This window comes from Microchirus variegatus (assembly GCF_963457635.1).
Source record: "Microchirus variegatus genome assembly, chromosome: 3".
Classification (NCBI taxonomy): Eukaryota; Metazoa; Chordata; class Actinopteri; order Pleuronectiformes; family Soleidae; genus Microchirus; species Microchirus variegatus.
The window spans coordinates 28,023,048-28,040,079 of record NC_139804.1 but is presented as its reverse complement, the minus strand read 5'-3'; the positions used below and the strand labels follow the sequence as shown (position 1 = coordinate 28,040,079).

At 41.9% G+C, this 17,032-nt stretch overlaps 2 protein-coding genes across 2 annotated transcripts; one reads left to right on the top strand and one right to left on the bottom strand.

Annotated features, from left to right (window-relative positions):
- Positions 1-52: 52 nt before the first annotated feature.
- On the top strand, positions 53-1,386 carry p2ry2.1 (purinergic receptor P2Y2, tandem duplicate 1; the record flags this gene model as incomplete). Its single annotated transcript, XM_083886935.1, has 4 exons — positions 53-386; positions 499-671; positions 770-1,111; positions 1,195-1,386. The coding sequence occupies 4 exons, from the start codon at positions 53-55 to the stop codon at positions 1,384-1,386; spliced, it is 1,041 nt and encodes a 346-aa protein (XP_083743061.1).
- Positions 1,387-3,426: 2,040 nt separating this feature from the next.
- Positions 3,427-14,654, bottom strand: relt (RELT TNF receptor; the record flags this gene model as incomplete). Its single annotated transcript, XM_083886934.1, has 10 exons — positions 3,427-3,430; positions 4,012-4,137; positions 4,918-5,244; positions 6,890-6,968; positions 7,327-7,398; positions 12,198-12,452; positions 12,645-12,697; positions 13,745-13,929; positions 14,387-14,479; positions 14,613-14,654. The coding sequence occupies 10 exons, from the start codon at positions 14,652-14,654 to the stop codon at positions 3,427-3,429; spliced, it is 1,236 nt and encodes a 411-aa protein (XP_083743060.1).
- Between the last annotated feature and the right edge of the window lie 2,378 nt (positions 14,655-17,032).

Genomic DNA, 17,032 nt, shown 5'->3' with positions numbered 1-17,032 from the left:
ATAACCTTTAATCTTTGTCCTTATCTTTACCTCAGGTGTGCCCACTGCCGCGATGACCACCTTTGACAACAGCACCGTTCACATGAATTACAGTGCCTTCTATTGTCGCTTCAATGAAGAATTTAAATACATTCTCCTTCCCGTCAGCTATGCCCTGGTCTTTGTGATCGGCCTGGTGCTGAACGGAACAGCGCTGTATGTGATTGTGTTCTGCACAAAGCAATGGAAGCCATCTACCATCTACATGTTCAACCTGACCGTGTGCGACACGCTCTACGTCTTCACGCTGCCTTTCCTCATCTATTACTATGCCGACGAGAACGACTGGCCCTTCACTGAACCAGTCTGCAAGATCATACGCTTCCTGTTTTATGCCAACTTATATGGTACAGTTTTACACAGGCAGTGGCAATTTAATTATGCTTTAAAAAAAAAAAAAATTCAATCTGACTAATTGAGCGCAATTTTAATGATAACTACTATGAATCTGACTGGTAGGTTCCATACTGTTCCTGTCCTGTATCAGTCTTCATCGCTTCATTGGCATCTGTTATCCAGTTCACTCCCTGTATTGGGTCAGTGCTCGCCGGGCTCGGCTGGTGTCTGTGGGCGTGTGGGCCACTGTTTTACTCTGCCAGGCTCCTATTCTCTACTTCTCAAGGACGAGGCGAGTCAAGATCTTACTTACGTGATATCCACAAATCTCTAATTGTAAGAAATCTCTCTACTAACTTCTTCTGATCTTCTCCTGTGGTTCAGTAACAAACAGGGCGTCTCTTCGCGCACCTGCTATGACACCACCAGCCCGGAACTCTTCGACGACTTCCTGGTGTACAGCTCAGTGGTGTCCGTGCTCATGTTTGCCCTGCCGTTCATGGTGGTGATGGTGTGCTACGGCCTCATGGTGCGGAAGCTCCTCGAGCCAAGCTGGGCATCTGAAGGGGGAGACGAAGGGAAGAGGGGAGGCCTGGCAGCTCAACGATCCAAGCAGAAGTCAGTGAAGATGATCATCATCGTGCTGGCCTTGTTCATGCTCTGCTTCCTCCCCTTCCACCTCACCAGGAGTCTTTACTACTCTTTCAGATACCTGAGGCAAGTCAATCCGGCACAGGTGAGGACCAACACCTTCTTTTGTACACAAAATGTGCTACAACAGCTTCAAAAGCTCAGAGTGTCCCGTTTTTTGTTCACCAGATTAGCTGTAGTCTGTTGGAGGCCTCCAGTATTGCCTACAAGGTTACCCGACCTTTGGCCAGTGCTAACAGCTGCTTGGATCCCATCCTTTACTTCCTGGCTGGGCAGGATGTCCGCAGTAACCTCAGAAAGACCATCAGGTCATCGACATCAAAACTTGGAAAAATGAGCCGCTTGACAACATCAGCCTGATCAGATCCACTTCCTGAAGCGATCTTGATAGAGATCCAAAAATACCGAGAGCAGTGCATTCCCCAGTGTAAAATACCAGTTCTTTCTGAGGGTCAGGCATTCAAGTGAAGACTCAAATGAGTTTCCAGACAATAATTTAACCTCACACAAATTTTTTTTATTCATCACAGCCAAGCATGCACAGGTTTTTGTAGGTTAGGTTTTCATCATTTTTATCATCAACCAGAAGGAAATGCATGCTCAGATGTGACCAGGACGTCTCAGATAAGAGAATGCAAATACAGAGATGAAATGTTGGAAATAAATCATGTGGTGTATTCCTGACTTGACTGCTTTGGCGCTCTGGTCTGCTGCTTTGTGTGCTGTAATCACGTTCATACACAGGTACAGCTTTTTATATTATGATCGTGATGCCTTTTCTCCCTCATTTCTATTACGTACCACACATCAGTCATTTTACTCGAGATGCCATCATTTGTGCGAAGTGAGATATACTGTAATTGTTGCATATAGCTGGATTAGTGATATTAAAGCAGGCAGGCTTTGATTTCTTCAAATCTCACTTTATTCTGCCTGTAGGTTTTGAATTTGAAAGGTAGTACTACAATTTGGGAGAAAAGTATAGGTTAAGTGGGAGTTGGCTCATGGTAAACTTACATTTTCTAGCCACGCCTCTTTCTCAAATGGCCACTAGGGGGAGATAAAGGCAAAAAAGGTGTCTCAACACACAATATCTCACACACTCACAGACAACAGTTGAAAGAGCAATGACTGGATTTTAACAGCAAGAAACTCAAATAAAGCAGAATACAAAATATGTCCCTTCTTTATTTCAAGAGGTATCACACAGAATAATGTATTATTATAAAAAATGCAATTTAAACTACTCAGCAACAACACTTTCAACTATAACTTAACCCAATAAATAGTCAGTCCTTTTTCACATAATTCTTATACCGATGTAATAAAAGAATATGAAAATGAGCAGCTGTGATTGAAGTACACTGTTTAAAAAAAAAAACAATGAGGATGTAAACTAAAAGCAAGAAAGAGTCAAGACTGTGACGCATCTGAACCACCAATCCTGTGCAGCCAATGGTGCGGTTTATATAATGAAACTATAAACAATCGTGCTACATTTGTTTGTATTTATGTGGGAGTAGTTAAGAAAAAAAAATTTTTTTTAGCTATGTGTGCCCAGTTGTGGTCCTTTAATCAATACCCACCCATATTTACATATGTACATTATTTTACATATTCTATTCTACAAAATAAAGGTCATTTCATGCGTTGTGACGCAGTACAGTAAGTGAGCCACTGTCAAAATCTGGCCCCTGATGATCACAAACCTGAATCTAAAAGCTTAAAATAAAAACGGTATAAATGCTGACTGTGGATAGATGCACACAGGGCCCAATGTGTTCATTAGGGTTGAGTGTGAACACATAGTGAGTTACAGTCAGCCTCTCCAAAACCATCACTCACTCGCAGTACATATGTGAGCAGAAGCAAAAGAAGCAAAAACGTATTTAAAAAAATATTTAAAACATCAATGTCATATTGATTTTTTCTATGTAATACTTCCTGTGGTGTTACTTTGGTACATCTTCAATTATCACAAATGTCGTCTGAACTAAGGTCTTTTTTAAATATACACCTATCAATGTTGTTTCCATCCCATAACTGTGTATTTTTGTCTTTTTCCCACTGAGTCTATTTGTATATGGAAATGCAATGACAGAAATTGTATTTATTTGTCACCTTTTCTTCTAGTGTCAGTTTCTAATAAATATTTTCTCTCTGGATGGACAGCTAAGCGGCTTCTTCTTTTTTTGCGTACAATTATGTTTGCATGAAATAATAAATATGCTTATGTTACGCTTATTATATATATTAAAAAAGACAGAATTTCTCCCAGAATGAAGTTTCTTGGTGTAAGGTGCATACAAACCCCCCCCCCCCCAAACCCTGCAGTGGAGTTGTCTGCAGATGACAAGGTCATCATCAGCGAGGTAGTGTCATCATACAGCATCTGTCTCTTCATCTGGAAGAGAAAGTGAAGGTCAAGAGACGTGAGGGTGAGAAAACAACCAGATTTCTACATTATTATTACTACGTCAATGGTTACATACGGGTATATGAGTCACATGGTGTTCTGTCGGCATTAGTAGTTAAGTCAGATGTTTTTGGTGTTTGAATGGAGAGAGGGTGAATGGGGAAGTCCTACTTTTTGCTTAGACATCACTGTATACTGAATAGTTTCTTTTTATCCGCAAATAAAATTACAAACGCAGTATTTTGGAGCGGTGATCCATTGACACCTTTATAGTCAGGCAAGGTTTAGTTTATTCCCCTACTCAGCCTCTCCGAGATTATGTTTGTTTTTTGGATAGTCGCCAACACAGCGGCTTAGCAGTGACTAAGCACACTCTCATGGCACTCTTCAACTAATTTGACTTATTGGTATCACAAGGCAATTAGCTGGGATTTGGATATAGGTAGGAACTTGTGTCACCTAGTGACAAAAGATACTCAAGAGTTTGAAAAGATAAATAAATAAATAAATAAATAAATAAATAAATACACTTGGATGTTCAACAGGTTATCCACGTGTCAATTTTGTACCTCCTGAAGCCAGATGACGGAGAGGAGAAATGTTTCCCGCCAAACAGGGAGTTCCTCTGCTCTTGGGACGATGTCTTGGTTTCCATGGCGACGGGCTTGTGCTCCGGAATCTGAGCGACCTGAAATCTGCGAGCCGAGCAGAAAACAGAGTCATGGTCACGCTTTGATAACATAAGCACTCATGGTCTTATGAAGTGTCTGAGTGTGAGTCTACCTTCTGAATTAAAAGTTGACTGTTAGGTTCTTTAATATGTATGCATTGCATTGTACTGTACACTGGGGTCACTTAGAAACGCCCTTATTTTGAAGGAAAAGCACTTTTTTTTCAATGAATACAACATTAAATGAATCAGAAATACAATCTATACATTGTTAATGTGGTAAACGACTATTCTAGCTGCAAACGTCTGGTTTTAATGGAATATGTACATAGGTGTATAGAGGCCCATTTCCAGCAACCATCTCTCAAGTGTTCTAATGGTACATTGTGTTTGTTAATCACGTTAAAAGGCTATTGGATGATTAGAAAACCCTTGAAAACCCTTGTGCAATTATGTTAGTACAGCTGAAAACAGTTTCGCTGGTTCTTTGACGAAAGCAGAGTTTGAAGGGCAAAATTATTATTTTGAATAAAAATCATTATTTCTAATCTTGTCAATGTCTTGACTATATTTTCTATTAATTTTGTAACTCTTTTGATGAATAAAAGTGTGACTTTTACTGGAAAACACAAAAAAATAGGTGTATAGGTGACCCCAAACTTTTGAATGGTAGTGTATATGTTGTATGTTTTGTATACAAAACTACTAACTATAGATCTCAAATAAGTATGAATCACTGAAAACAATTTTAAAGTTGTGGAAAATGAACATACTAAGTATTAATGCTCTGTTCTGTCAGTCTCACCTCCCCACAGACAACACTGTCAGTTCTCCCTCCTTCTTCTCTTGCACTTCGGCCTTCTGTGCAGTATTTGGCACAACACTTTGCGTGTGGTGGGTGTCAATGAACACTTCTTCCAGCAGGGGGCTCCTTTCCTGTTTGGTGGACGTGTCCAAGCAGGGCAGGAACAGGGACTGTGGAGGCTTGAGGGGATCTTTGAAGGACTCCAGAGGAGGTATGATAACAGGGGGCCATTTTCTCTGAGCACACCGGGAGCAGCGGTAGCCGTGTCTGGGGGCCAGTCCGGAGAGGCCAGAGATGGTGTGGAGGTGGGACTGATGCGGGCAGAGTCTGGACGGGTAGTGGAAATCAATCGTGTCAGGGGAGACAGCGTGGGAGACATGGGAGGAGAGAAGGAGGAGGGAGTGAAGAGCGGATATATTGTTAATATTCAGCCAAGAAAGAGACAAAATTCATGTCAGTTATAGGCAATATTTAAATGCTGAACTGATGACATGTTTATGTTTGCGTATAATATCAATACTCGTGATTTCTGACAAGAAGAATATACATCGGTGGTTCTGAGAGCAATACATGTTACTATCTAACCTAGTTTTTTCAAGCATGTAGATACAGAATGGTCTGGATAAAGGAGAACATCTGATTTACCAAAACACTCTAGTCTAGTCTAGTCCTGAGAATTCATGCAAACTATCAAAAGGGAGGTTTGCAATATTGCTTCATATGCTCAAAAGATAATAATCTAATTAAAATGGTGGTCTGTGCATGTTCACTCTAGGATGTGAAGTTACTTTTGTGCAAAGTCAGAGTTTAAGAGGTTAAAACAGCTACACACACCAGTGGGACTAATCTTCGGTCACCCTAGGTTAAGACCTGGTTTTAGGGTTAGGGTCAGGCTTAAAGGTTAGGATAAGGGGCTATTTTATTTTACCTATTTTATAATTTATTTAAAGAAAGGGACAATGCATAGCAATAAACATTAAAATGTAAAATGCACGGTTATAGCCTGAGGCTGATTTCCACCTGTAGTCCCATGGCAGGTTGATGTAATAAGGGGTAAAAATGAAAATACATTCAGGGAAACAACAACCTGGGAACACGAGAGCTCACAAGAATACAAAAGTTACATAAAGAAGGTAATACAATCTAACTGTCCCATGTTTCAACAGCCTATTCAATTGCAGCACAGAGCCAGAGGCTCCAGGCAGACCACTCTTTATTGTATGTGGAATAAACTGTACTGTACATTCAAATGCACTGGAAACCAGTTTACTATGACATAACATTAAGAGAAGATGAACTACAGTGACTGTGGGAGAAGCTGGGTGAGAGGAGAATCAGCAGTTTGGAGAACACACAGTAAAAAGGCGGTGATGTGGTGAATATTGTGGCGTAAAGACAGCATGTTACTGGATTATTGGAGCAAATGTAATGACAGCACTTTACCAGCTAAACTCCAACCACAAATGCATTTCGGGGGTTGTGTAAAACCGTGTGACATAAAGCTACGTGAAAGCCAACAGGCTTATCGTGACATGCAGGAAATGTGAGATCATCATTTCAGAGATCACTCCAGGACTGATGGGGAGCTGACGTTTCACTGGTTTTACATTACATTACATTTGCAGATGAGGTCAATAAAAGAGACTTCCTGCTTCCTCAAGTCCTTCTTGAAGTCAACCAGGAAGTAAGAGTATATCAAATAGCGGGGCAAATATGGAAAAATTACTTCCAAGTCTTCTTCAACAGCATGGGATGTTGATTTTGGAAATTACATTCCTGTTTAGAGGAAATTAGACGATAAAGCAAAGTCCCAGTGAAAAAATCTCAGGACGTCAAAGCAGACATTTAGATTCTTACGGGAGACGTCACAACCGTTTCTTCCCTGAAACTTTGTGCTAAGCTTCAGCTTGAGCAGAATGACTGGACATGAGTATAACATGTGCTTTGTGTGTGTGTGTGTGTGGTCTCATACTTGATTGAGGAGCCTTTCTTCATGGCCATCTGTTTGCTCTCATACTCCAGCAGCAGTTCCTCCAGTGCAGCAGCATTTTCTGTAACACACATAAAAACTCAGTGTAGCACACACACACACTGTTGCTCAGCAGGTGCATGTGCTTGCTTTGTGATATGGTGATAAGTGGAAACATTTGTCACTGTTGTAAGGGATACAAACATTCTGCATTAAAACTGTAAGATGACTTTGCTTGAAATGAAAACCGTCTCTGCTTTATCTCAAACATCGCCCACTAATCTGAGGAAGACGAAAGAGCTGCTGAGCAAGCGGCGGCGCAAATGGGACTTTAATTGTGCGTCACGTACGGTGACACCGCTGCGGACTCGGAGGTGAAATGGCTCCGACCGCTGACTCACCCTGTGTGGGTGATTTAACTGTCTGAGTTTGACACGTACCTTTCTTTTCAGTGATGAGGCGAACCAGGACGCCGATGGTGTCTTCGTTCACGTCGTAGGGGCAACTGTTACCTAAAGCAGGCAAAGAAATATTGTGTCGATTATACTGCCATAAACTGCCCACTGAGAGTGTGTCTATACAGTTAGAGGCATTTATTGTATATGAAGATGAAAATCAATTCAACAAAAACACAATGTTACATCAGCTTCACACTAAGGAGACACGTTGTTCAGTGAGCAGCAGCCAGCACAGTTCACACTGTGCATGTCACTGCTGGGATATTGTGCTTCGGGGGACACAGACACGGCTATAGATAAGGACAGATATGGATGACTGCACAGCAAAGAATAGAGACGCCTCCATGGCAACGCCACCCTGGCCATCCCATAACGGCACCGCACAGTGAGGGAGCTGAGAGGAGAGTGATGAGGACTATGGAGGGGAGTCGAGAATAGCTCAGTCAGCGATCATGCTCCATTCAGGACTCAGAGCTCTCTCTGTGCGAGTGTGTGTGTGTGTGTGTGTGTGTGTGTGTGTGTGTGGGGCCAACTTATTATGGTATAGATTTTGGCCCCCATTGTGTGTATGTGTGTGCAAGTTAAGTTTAGGGGCAAATTGAATTGTGGTTAGCTTATAGTTAGGGTAAGGCATTAACTGGTTATGCTAAGAAGAATGTGTGCGTGTCTGTGTGTGTGTGTATTTTCATCTTTTCTTGCATAAGCAGAGTTAGGCCTCTTGTTAACCACAATATCTCTGTCTCCACAGAGGCTATGTAAGGATAAAGGCATCCATCTCACAGTGGTGCTGTCATTCACCTATATTTATTCATTCTACAAAGTCACAGAACCATGTGTTCATTTTCTGACTATCAGCTTGATCCGTTTAACCTTAGCGCTAGAAATCGTTAACGTCATCGCTCAAACGTACAGTGAATGCAGCAACTGATGTCAGTTACGCTCTGCCCTTGTGCCTGTGCAGGCGGAGCTTCATGTACACACATACACAAAAGTTGCTAATTCTCCTTCTTAAGCCTTTTTTTTTTGTCCCCGGGACTTTTCAATAGACCAGAGTTTTCAGTGTCTGCAGCTCTGCACAGTCAGAATAATCTCTGCAGAGTCTGGTTTTAGTCTTGCTGAGCAAAGGCCTGTCCTTGCTGTTCCCCAAGGGGTTTGGAGTATGACGAGGAAAGTGCTGGAGTAAGAACTTAAGCTCTGACCTGAGCTCCGTCAGGACGACAGTGGACGGACGGCAAGGATAGTTACATCACAAATGAGAGGGCAGGGATAAAGTTTTCCACTGCCGCACTCAAAGTTTCCGATTGCTCTCTCTATTGTTTTTATCATTATTTTTGACATAAGCTTCATTATCTTCATCTGACACCCCAATAATACTCCCCTCTATTGTTCTTTATCTGCATAAAACCTGTCTGTACACTATTTCATGCAGGACAGGAAGAGATAAGACGACAGGGAAGAAGCGTTACTGGTGGAGCATGCATTTTAAATATCGGATAACCATGTTCATGAAAAGCTTAAATCATGGGTGTGATAAAAAAAAAATACTATTGTGAAGTCAGAGGTCAGAGACATGAAGAGAGCGTCATGTGGCGCTGGTGACTTAGGCCTCGTCCCAATACCTCCCATAACCCTAAATTATGCGCGTTCTCGTGTAGGGGGTGGAGCAAGGAGGAGTGCGATTTTGCCCTTATAATCAACCCTCACAATGTAGTGAGCTCTGATGTGGGCTTAAAACGAAGTGGAATATGAAATTATTACCCATGATGCTTTGCGAATCCAGCTGAGCTGGCTGAATTTTTGGCGGCCACATCTGCAGCGAAACAATTTCGTTGTAAGTACATTTTCGCAAATAAGCATGTTACAATGTCGAAATGTGTCGGAATACGTTGGTTTGATATACATCCAAAGGACCGTTGAGCTTTGAACACTAATGTCAGAAAATATCTGACGAATTTATGAAAGCAGCTAGCTAACTAGCTAGCTAGCTCGCTCCAACGGTAGAATCGTCAACATGCGATATAGGTTAGCAAGTTCGGTACGTTCACTACGCTAATTTGCATATAGTGGTGGATCCAATTCCATAGGGGAGCAACCAAGTGGACATTTTAAGGGGGAGAAATGGGACGGGGCCATAATCAACATTGTATAAACTAATTTGACAATGGTTTGAATGTAAAAGACATTTGTTTAAAATTAAAAAAGCATTTAAAGCACAGCTTTAATTTTCAACCCTATACATTAGTGTACAATCCATGTGTTTGTTGGTTTTTTAACTCAGGTCCCTTTAGTGTATTAAAATGATCAAAATACCAAATAATACAGTAGTAATTTTGCTTTTTCTTAAACCAACTCAACTTTTTCATGTTAAGTACAGTACAGGGGTTTACTTTCATATATGAAAATTCTAAAGAAGAACACAACAGAAAGCTCAAGAGGAGACGAGACGCAGAAAGAGAAGAAAGTGGAGGAAGAAACACGAGACATCGACCAAGTGGTTAGGGACCCAACTTAATTATTCATCTGGCTGGGACAGGAGAGACTGTCACGTTTTAAACAAGAAAGGAAGGGGCTGTTTTAGAGGCAACAAGTCTGATGAATGGAGAGTGGAAGGACAGATAAAATGTGGGGGGGGGGGTTCAGGGAGTTTCCCTTCAGGTGTAACAACGTCTTTAGTTTCACAACAAAGCACTGGGAGAGGGAGAGACCAGGGCAATACTGGAAACAAAAGGCAAGAGACTATTAACCATTAACCACTGACCTCAGTCTGGCCACGCAAATACCTCATATCCTCCGTCACATCTTCACACAGGCATTTATCTCAGATATTATTACAATTTAGGTTCAGAGAGTAGCATTTGGGAGGATTTACTGCTGAAATTGAATATATGACTCCCAAGTACAGGGCGTGTAAATGCTTTAAAAGAAAATGTTTGGTTTCCCAGTCGTCTAAAAACCCAAACCACCAGTTAAAATCGACTACAAAATCTGACACAGGACCTACGTAACACCACGTAAAAAAAGACATTTGATGGGTGTCGCTCCCAATCCTGACTCCGTGGGAGTGTCCGGATGTACAAAGGTTCTGGGTTAAAGTTGTGGACAGGGTGTCTGATCTGATAGGGAGGAAACTCCCACTGGAACCAGTACTTATTCTCTTAAATGATGACTCCAGGTTCAAGATTGCGGAGGTGAAACGTAAACTCTGGTTGGCTGGCATGACTGTAGCAAAAAAAAAAGGGACAGCTCTCATAGAGTGGTCCTATAGTTATGGAGGTCTACTTGCATACATTAACGTGTTTTATGGTCAAAAACCTCCTAGTTGCTGCAAATGAAATCTCTCCTCACTGAAGCTCTTCGTCACGACTCCCTGCCACAGTAATTTTTTTTAATGCCTTTGACCCGGAGTCAGACCCAGAGTCAGAAGACACTGACGCAAGTGAAACACCTCCACAACGGACATTATTCTTCTTCTTCGGTTCAACGTACGCAACCGGATGTGCCCTGACTAGTGCTCGGAGCAGGAGGATCTGCTGTTCAGGAGAAATTATCCTTACATCACGATTCCAGGCTTTTTCAGAGCAAAGCTGACGTGCCGCGGCTGTAACACGTCCAGTGGAAATCTGGGGTGAGTCCTCTGTTTGCTACAATCTGAACCACTAGATGTCACATCCTTACACACTGGACCTTTAACTAACTGCCTTTTTTAAGCCACTGAACTCAACATTTTAAATCCTGGCACCTAGAATATGTTTTCCAAAGACACAGGTGTTGTGCAAACGTCAACACGACGCGGGACAAATGCCGTCAGAAGTTCTTTGGTCCTCTGAGGCAGCAGCTGTGCTCTGACGCTCATGAAGCCGATGGCTTGCATAGCTGACACACAGCTAAATCTCACACTGTCAGGTGAGGGGGAGGGGGGGAGCCTGCTTAGCCTTTAAAACCTATTCTGCTAAAGCACCAAATGGCAGTAACCGCCAGTCGCCTTTACTGTCTGAGTGAAACTGACGAACACGCGTATGCAATTGTTTCCATTACACTCGCAAATGAGTTAACAGAGTTGGTTCAACTTGGCACAGTTTTACAAAAGCTGCTCCAAGCAATGCTCCATAACGCTCCATAATGCTCCATAACACCAGTTGACGATACACCCCGTGTGATTTGAGGGTTTTACCTGCTACACAAGTGCATTAGATACAAAAGGGAACTAAAGGTGTAATTCTCACCCCATGAGCACAGCAAAGAGATACTGTACGTGATCTATTCACATCAAACTTGGTGTAAGTGTTACAATGACAAGCGTTTGCAGACACAAAGAGAAAGCATGTGATTTACATCGGGGTCAACGGCTAAAAACAGGCCTATGGTCTATGACAAATCCTCCAGGACAATCTGAGTTCATACTCGGGACGAGAATAAAGAGCACTCGTATTACTGTGCCCACCACAGAGGAAGGGTGTGGCAACAACCCAGTACTTGTTTTTTTATCCCCCCGTTTTTGTCTCTCTTTTTTTGTAACTCTTAACGGTTTTCAGTTTAGTTTTCCATTGACTGATAACTACTGCTCCTCTCTCCAACCTTCTCTGCCCTCCCTTCCCTTGCCTCGGTCTATACGACCACTCAAGTCACTTACCCTCTGAAGTCACTAGAGCAAGTGATGGGGAATGCTTTACCTCAATTTTCAGCTGAAATGGGGACAAAGGAGAGGTCACAACCCAGACAGATTGAGAGGAACAACCATCGTCCAATTAACATCTGCATGTTTTTAGACTCTGGGAGGAAACAACAAACCCCAGAGAGAACAGAACCAACACACACACACGGCCTTTTAAACAAAATGTCTTTACCTTCCTCACCTTCTTTCTGTGGTGTTGCGGTCTCTTCATCCCCTCCTTCCTTCTCATTTATGCAGTGGTATCCCTTCTTTTTTAGGGTGTTGCAGATGAGGATTCCCAACAGGCCCATCACGCAGAAGACGGGCACCAAGGCAAAAACGGCGTACTCTGCCGTCTTCTCCTCGGCGCTGTGCACCACTGTGCCGTTACTCGGTCCACCTGCGCCAGCGGAGGGACCTTTACCCACCGTACGAACTGCTCTGACATGAGAAGCTGCTGAAAGGAAGGGGCAGGCAGTCAGATTAAGTATGAAAAAAAGACTCAAACACAGGATTAATGGATTTGCAGCATGTGAAATATCTATCTATAAAGCAAGTTGCTTCTGTATGTGTGTCTGTGACGGGCATATCTCTCTGACCATTAGTCATAAAAAAAAGCTATAAAAAAGAGAAACAGAAAGATGCTTACTCATCACACAGGGGCTTTGCATGGAAACGTCCCCTGAATTAGTGGATTGAAATCTGCAAAAGACAAAAGACAAAAGAAAAAAGAACATTATTTTCCAGATTATTACCGGCTGCTTCCTACAGCTCAATGATCTATCCTCTGGGAAGGGCGGCCAGAACAAGTTCGATGAACAACTTAAAGCGGAACTAGACCGGAAGTTCCTATTATCGATGTTTTTTTGGTGTGTATCTGCGTCATTACCTTGTTTATGAAGCCTGACGGTTCGAAACAAACAGTTCAGCCATTGCTGAGAACGTTGGGTTTTATTGTAATCTCGGGGCTCAACGAGATCACTGAAAATCCCGTAATAGTTACGTAAGCAGCGGTTCTCCTGAACAACCGATCGTCCTGCTCCGGAAACTAGTCCGGGCACATCCGGTTGCGTACATTGAACCGCAGAAGAAGAATAACGTCCGTTGTGGAGGTGTTTCATGAGCGACAGATTTCAATCGGCTCGTTTACATCAACTAGGAGGATTTTGACCATAAAAACAACTTAATATATGTAAGTAGACCTCCATAACTCACATATATGTGCAACAGGACCACTCTATGTGACCTTTAAGTGTCTTTAAGAGGTTGTATTCTAAACACAACTCAATACACTACTTAATAGGTTGTAAACCAACAAAATGCACGGGGTTTGATAATCTTTTGCAGATTATTAGAAAACAGGAAAATAAAGATTAGAATATCACAAAAGTGCTTTGGTGACAAGGCTTTGATGACAACTGTGCTTTGATGACAACTGTGCTTTGATGACACACTGCACATGCGCCATACTTGCTGGAAAGTTCTACAATAATTGAAATTAAATAAGAGAAATGGGTGGTTTTAGCATGTGGAATGCTTTGTTGAATGGTGCTTGATACTGCCTGCCCACTGAGAGGAATTAATTTGAGGAAATTAAATGCCTTTATTTAGACTTAAAATAAAACTTTCCGAGGTCTGTGCTGGAGCAAATACCCTTGAACGTCAAGCCTGCACTTGAACTGAAAGCGTGGGGGTGCAATAACAAGCGGACAGGTATCCCGCAGAAGAGGCAGACTGGCAAGTCCTTACCCTGGCAGACAGTCACCACAGATGGCGTCTGACGTAGCCGTGCCATCGGTCGTGACCTTTCGGCCGAGTACTTTGCAAGAGGCGTGTGGACGGCACAGTTCAGAGTCTAATGCATCTGAAAAGGTTCCAGTCTGGCACAATTGGCACTGCACTTCCTCTGTTGGACTTCGGATTAACCCACAAGCCTGCAGAGACAGAGAACACTTAACACCTGCAGCAAATGAGGCTGCAGAAGGACATTAAGGAACCATTGGGTCTAAAGCTTCTTTAATTGGAGATCAGACAGCTTTAACTTCCTACAAATAAAATGAAACGTGATCCAAGACAACTCTAAAACATACAAGTTATCTACAACTTAAAGAGTCAAACACATTTGCTGTTGTTAAACACTAATTTCCTGAGGAAATTACCCTAATTCATGTCAAAACATTGAACACAAATGTGAGAAAGAAGCTGCAATCAAAATTTTAAATTGAATAGATATCTGTTACTTTCAGTCCACTGTGGATCACAAAAGCCAGTGTGTATGTTTTGGAGAGAAGAGGATCATTTTTGGAACTTAGAGTCAAAGGTTTGCCAGAGTTAAACTGGACTAAAAATGTCTCACAGCATGTATTTAAATTTTATTTCAGTTTAAGTCACCTTAGAGGGCTCCTTGCCTGCAGGGCACTGCAGACACACACACCCTTGCCCCCACCAACACTGCACTGCTGCAGTCCCACCACAGCTGAACACCTGAAAGACACACACACACTGATGATGAATTGTTTTGCAGTAAAAGCATGACGTACGGGCTATATAAAGAACCTTCACCCCTAAAGATTCTTGATTTTTTTGTTTCGTGTAAAACACATAGGTGAATATTTACCATGAGAAGGACAAGTGCTGCGCAGCAAAGGTGGTTCCTCATCTTCTTCAATGTATTCTTCTATGTGCATATGATCTGGAAAAGAAAGGAGTAAAACTCAACAATGGTTTACAGCATTTTGTATGAGAGTACGCAGTAGATTCCTACCAAAAAATATTATACCCCTCTCTCTGTGGCACACACACACACACACACACACAGAAAACACCTGAGTCACTTGTGCGACTCTCATCACAGGGACGTAAGGAGCACCTGCAAATGCCATAAATAGCATTTACTATGAATCAGAACCTTTTTATAGACTGGCGTGAATGAACCAGGCTCATCTGTGGTTCTCACGTACACACATTTAGAGCAGTTATTCACACCAACGCGTCACATGTAACTCGTCAGCACACACACTTTCCTAACACTACAATATTTTTACTAATATGTACACAAAATATGATGTATTTATGAATTAAAACTAAGTGATATAGTGATAAAAGGACGCATACGAGAGTGAGGATGATTCAGCATAACGCAGCATTCCTACAGAATAACAGTGCCGTCATGCCTAAAGTTCACTGTTTGTCATCAAAAAGTTGGAAAATGTGTGACAGCACACACTTACATATTCATAAAAACATACAGTCGAACAAACTTGAGAACTAAACCTTTGCTTTTTTCGAACGCCAATTTTTTCATATTATGAATATGACATTTATTCACATTAATAATGAAGGACAACTGAGGAGAGCAGGGCTCATTAATGCTCTTTCTAATTGACTTACAATGTACAGCAGGGGAGAATAAATAGGAGAAAATAATACAACAGCTGTGGCTTTTACTTTAACTCTAGTTTACTGTGCCCCATGCCATAACCCACTGTGCTCCATAACTACCTAACCAAGTGTCAGGACACAATTGTAAAGCTTTGTTGCATGAAATTGGCTGTGAACTCAGGTGTGGCCACAATTACAGGACTGAGGATTCACCAAGACTAGTATTATTATCAAGGGAGACGACATTCGACGACACTCGACCACTACACAGAAGAAAATAGAGGATATAGAGGCTGTAAAGTATAGCTTTTCTCCTGGCAACACACACAAACTGACCCACCGACAAAAACACACCAAAAACAAAAACGGAGGTGAGTGACACCGGAGTATTCAGTCACAACACATTAAGGATAAATTATAAAAAACATAAAAGATGAATGAAGTCATCGTGACCAGTGAAGAATGGAGAAGAAACGAGAAGAAATGGGAGAGAGAGAGAGAGAGAGGAGACACTCAGAGCACCATACTTACCCCAGATTTGAAGCTAAATGTCAGTTGCCGTGGCAACTCGAGGATGCTGCGCTACAAATGCTGAGTCAGGACCTCAAATACTCTCTAACGTTCTTTTTTTTTTTTTTTTAAACTACCTGCTGTACAACTTTTATCCAAGCTTGAAAAAGTTGGAACTTAAAAAAGGCAAATACAAGACTGGAAAATTAAGACCTGGAATATAAAATACAGGGGAAAAAAAGGTTTTTACCTAAAGTGAACAATGAAAATGTGAATAAAAAGTCAAGAAAGTTCATTTAAAGTCAGACACACCAATCTGTGGCGTTCAGTGGAGAATTCAGTGTACCTGACTGTGTCTTATACTGTCACTCCGACCACAGACACACCCCTGATATCCTCAGGACACGCCCCTTCTATCGCAGCTAAAACCATGTGTACGCGGGTGTGTGTGTGTGTGGGGGGGGGGGGGTGGTGTGTGTGTTTCAACACTCTCTGAAAACATCAGTTTTCTTGCTATATGTGATCACCAAACACACAGACACACACACACACACACACATACTGGAACAACACCAAACTGATTTATGAGCAAAGGAAACAACAATAATGTAATGAGTTTATGATTTTGGCCGCGATGATGCCTTCCTGCCAACGACAGACTTGATGTGTAATTTCAGGGAAAAAAACCATGCAAAGGCTTGAAGGCCAAGGGTGAACGCTAAAACTCCAGTCTGATAGCATGTATATATATATAGAAGCATTTGTTAAAATGTCATACAGACCAGAGCGTGACGCTAATTACAAGTCACACATGCAAATGCACTCACACACACATGGAAACTCCCTGCACAGCAGCGCACAATCGCACACATGTGGAAACAAAAAACTAAACAGAGAGAGTGAAGCATAACTCAGACCTGCAATCCTCTTTCTTGGAAAGTGTCAAGTAACAAAACTGCAGCAGTTTAAAATAGAGCAAAGTCAGCTTTTCCGTACTTGACCTCCACAAGTGGAGAAACACAAAGGCAGAGCAGTTTATACAGCAAAAATGTGCATTCAGGAAGATAATAATAATATAATGCAAGGTTAATCCAGTGTGAGTTAAAATGAGAGATAATGATGGAGGGAGCGAGTGAAGGTGAAGTT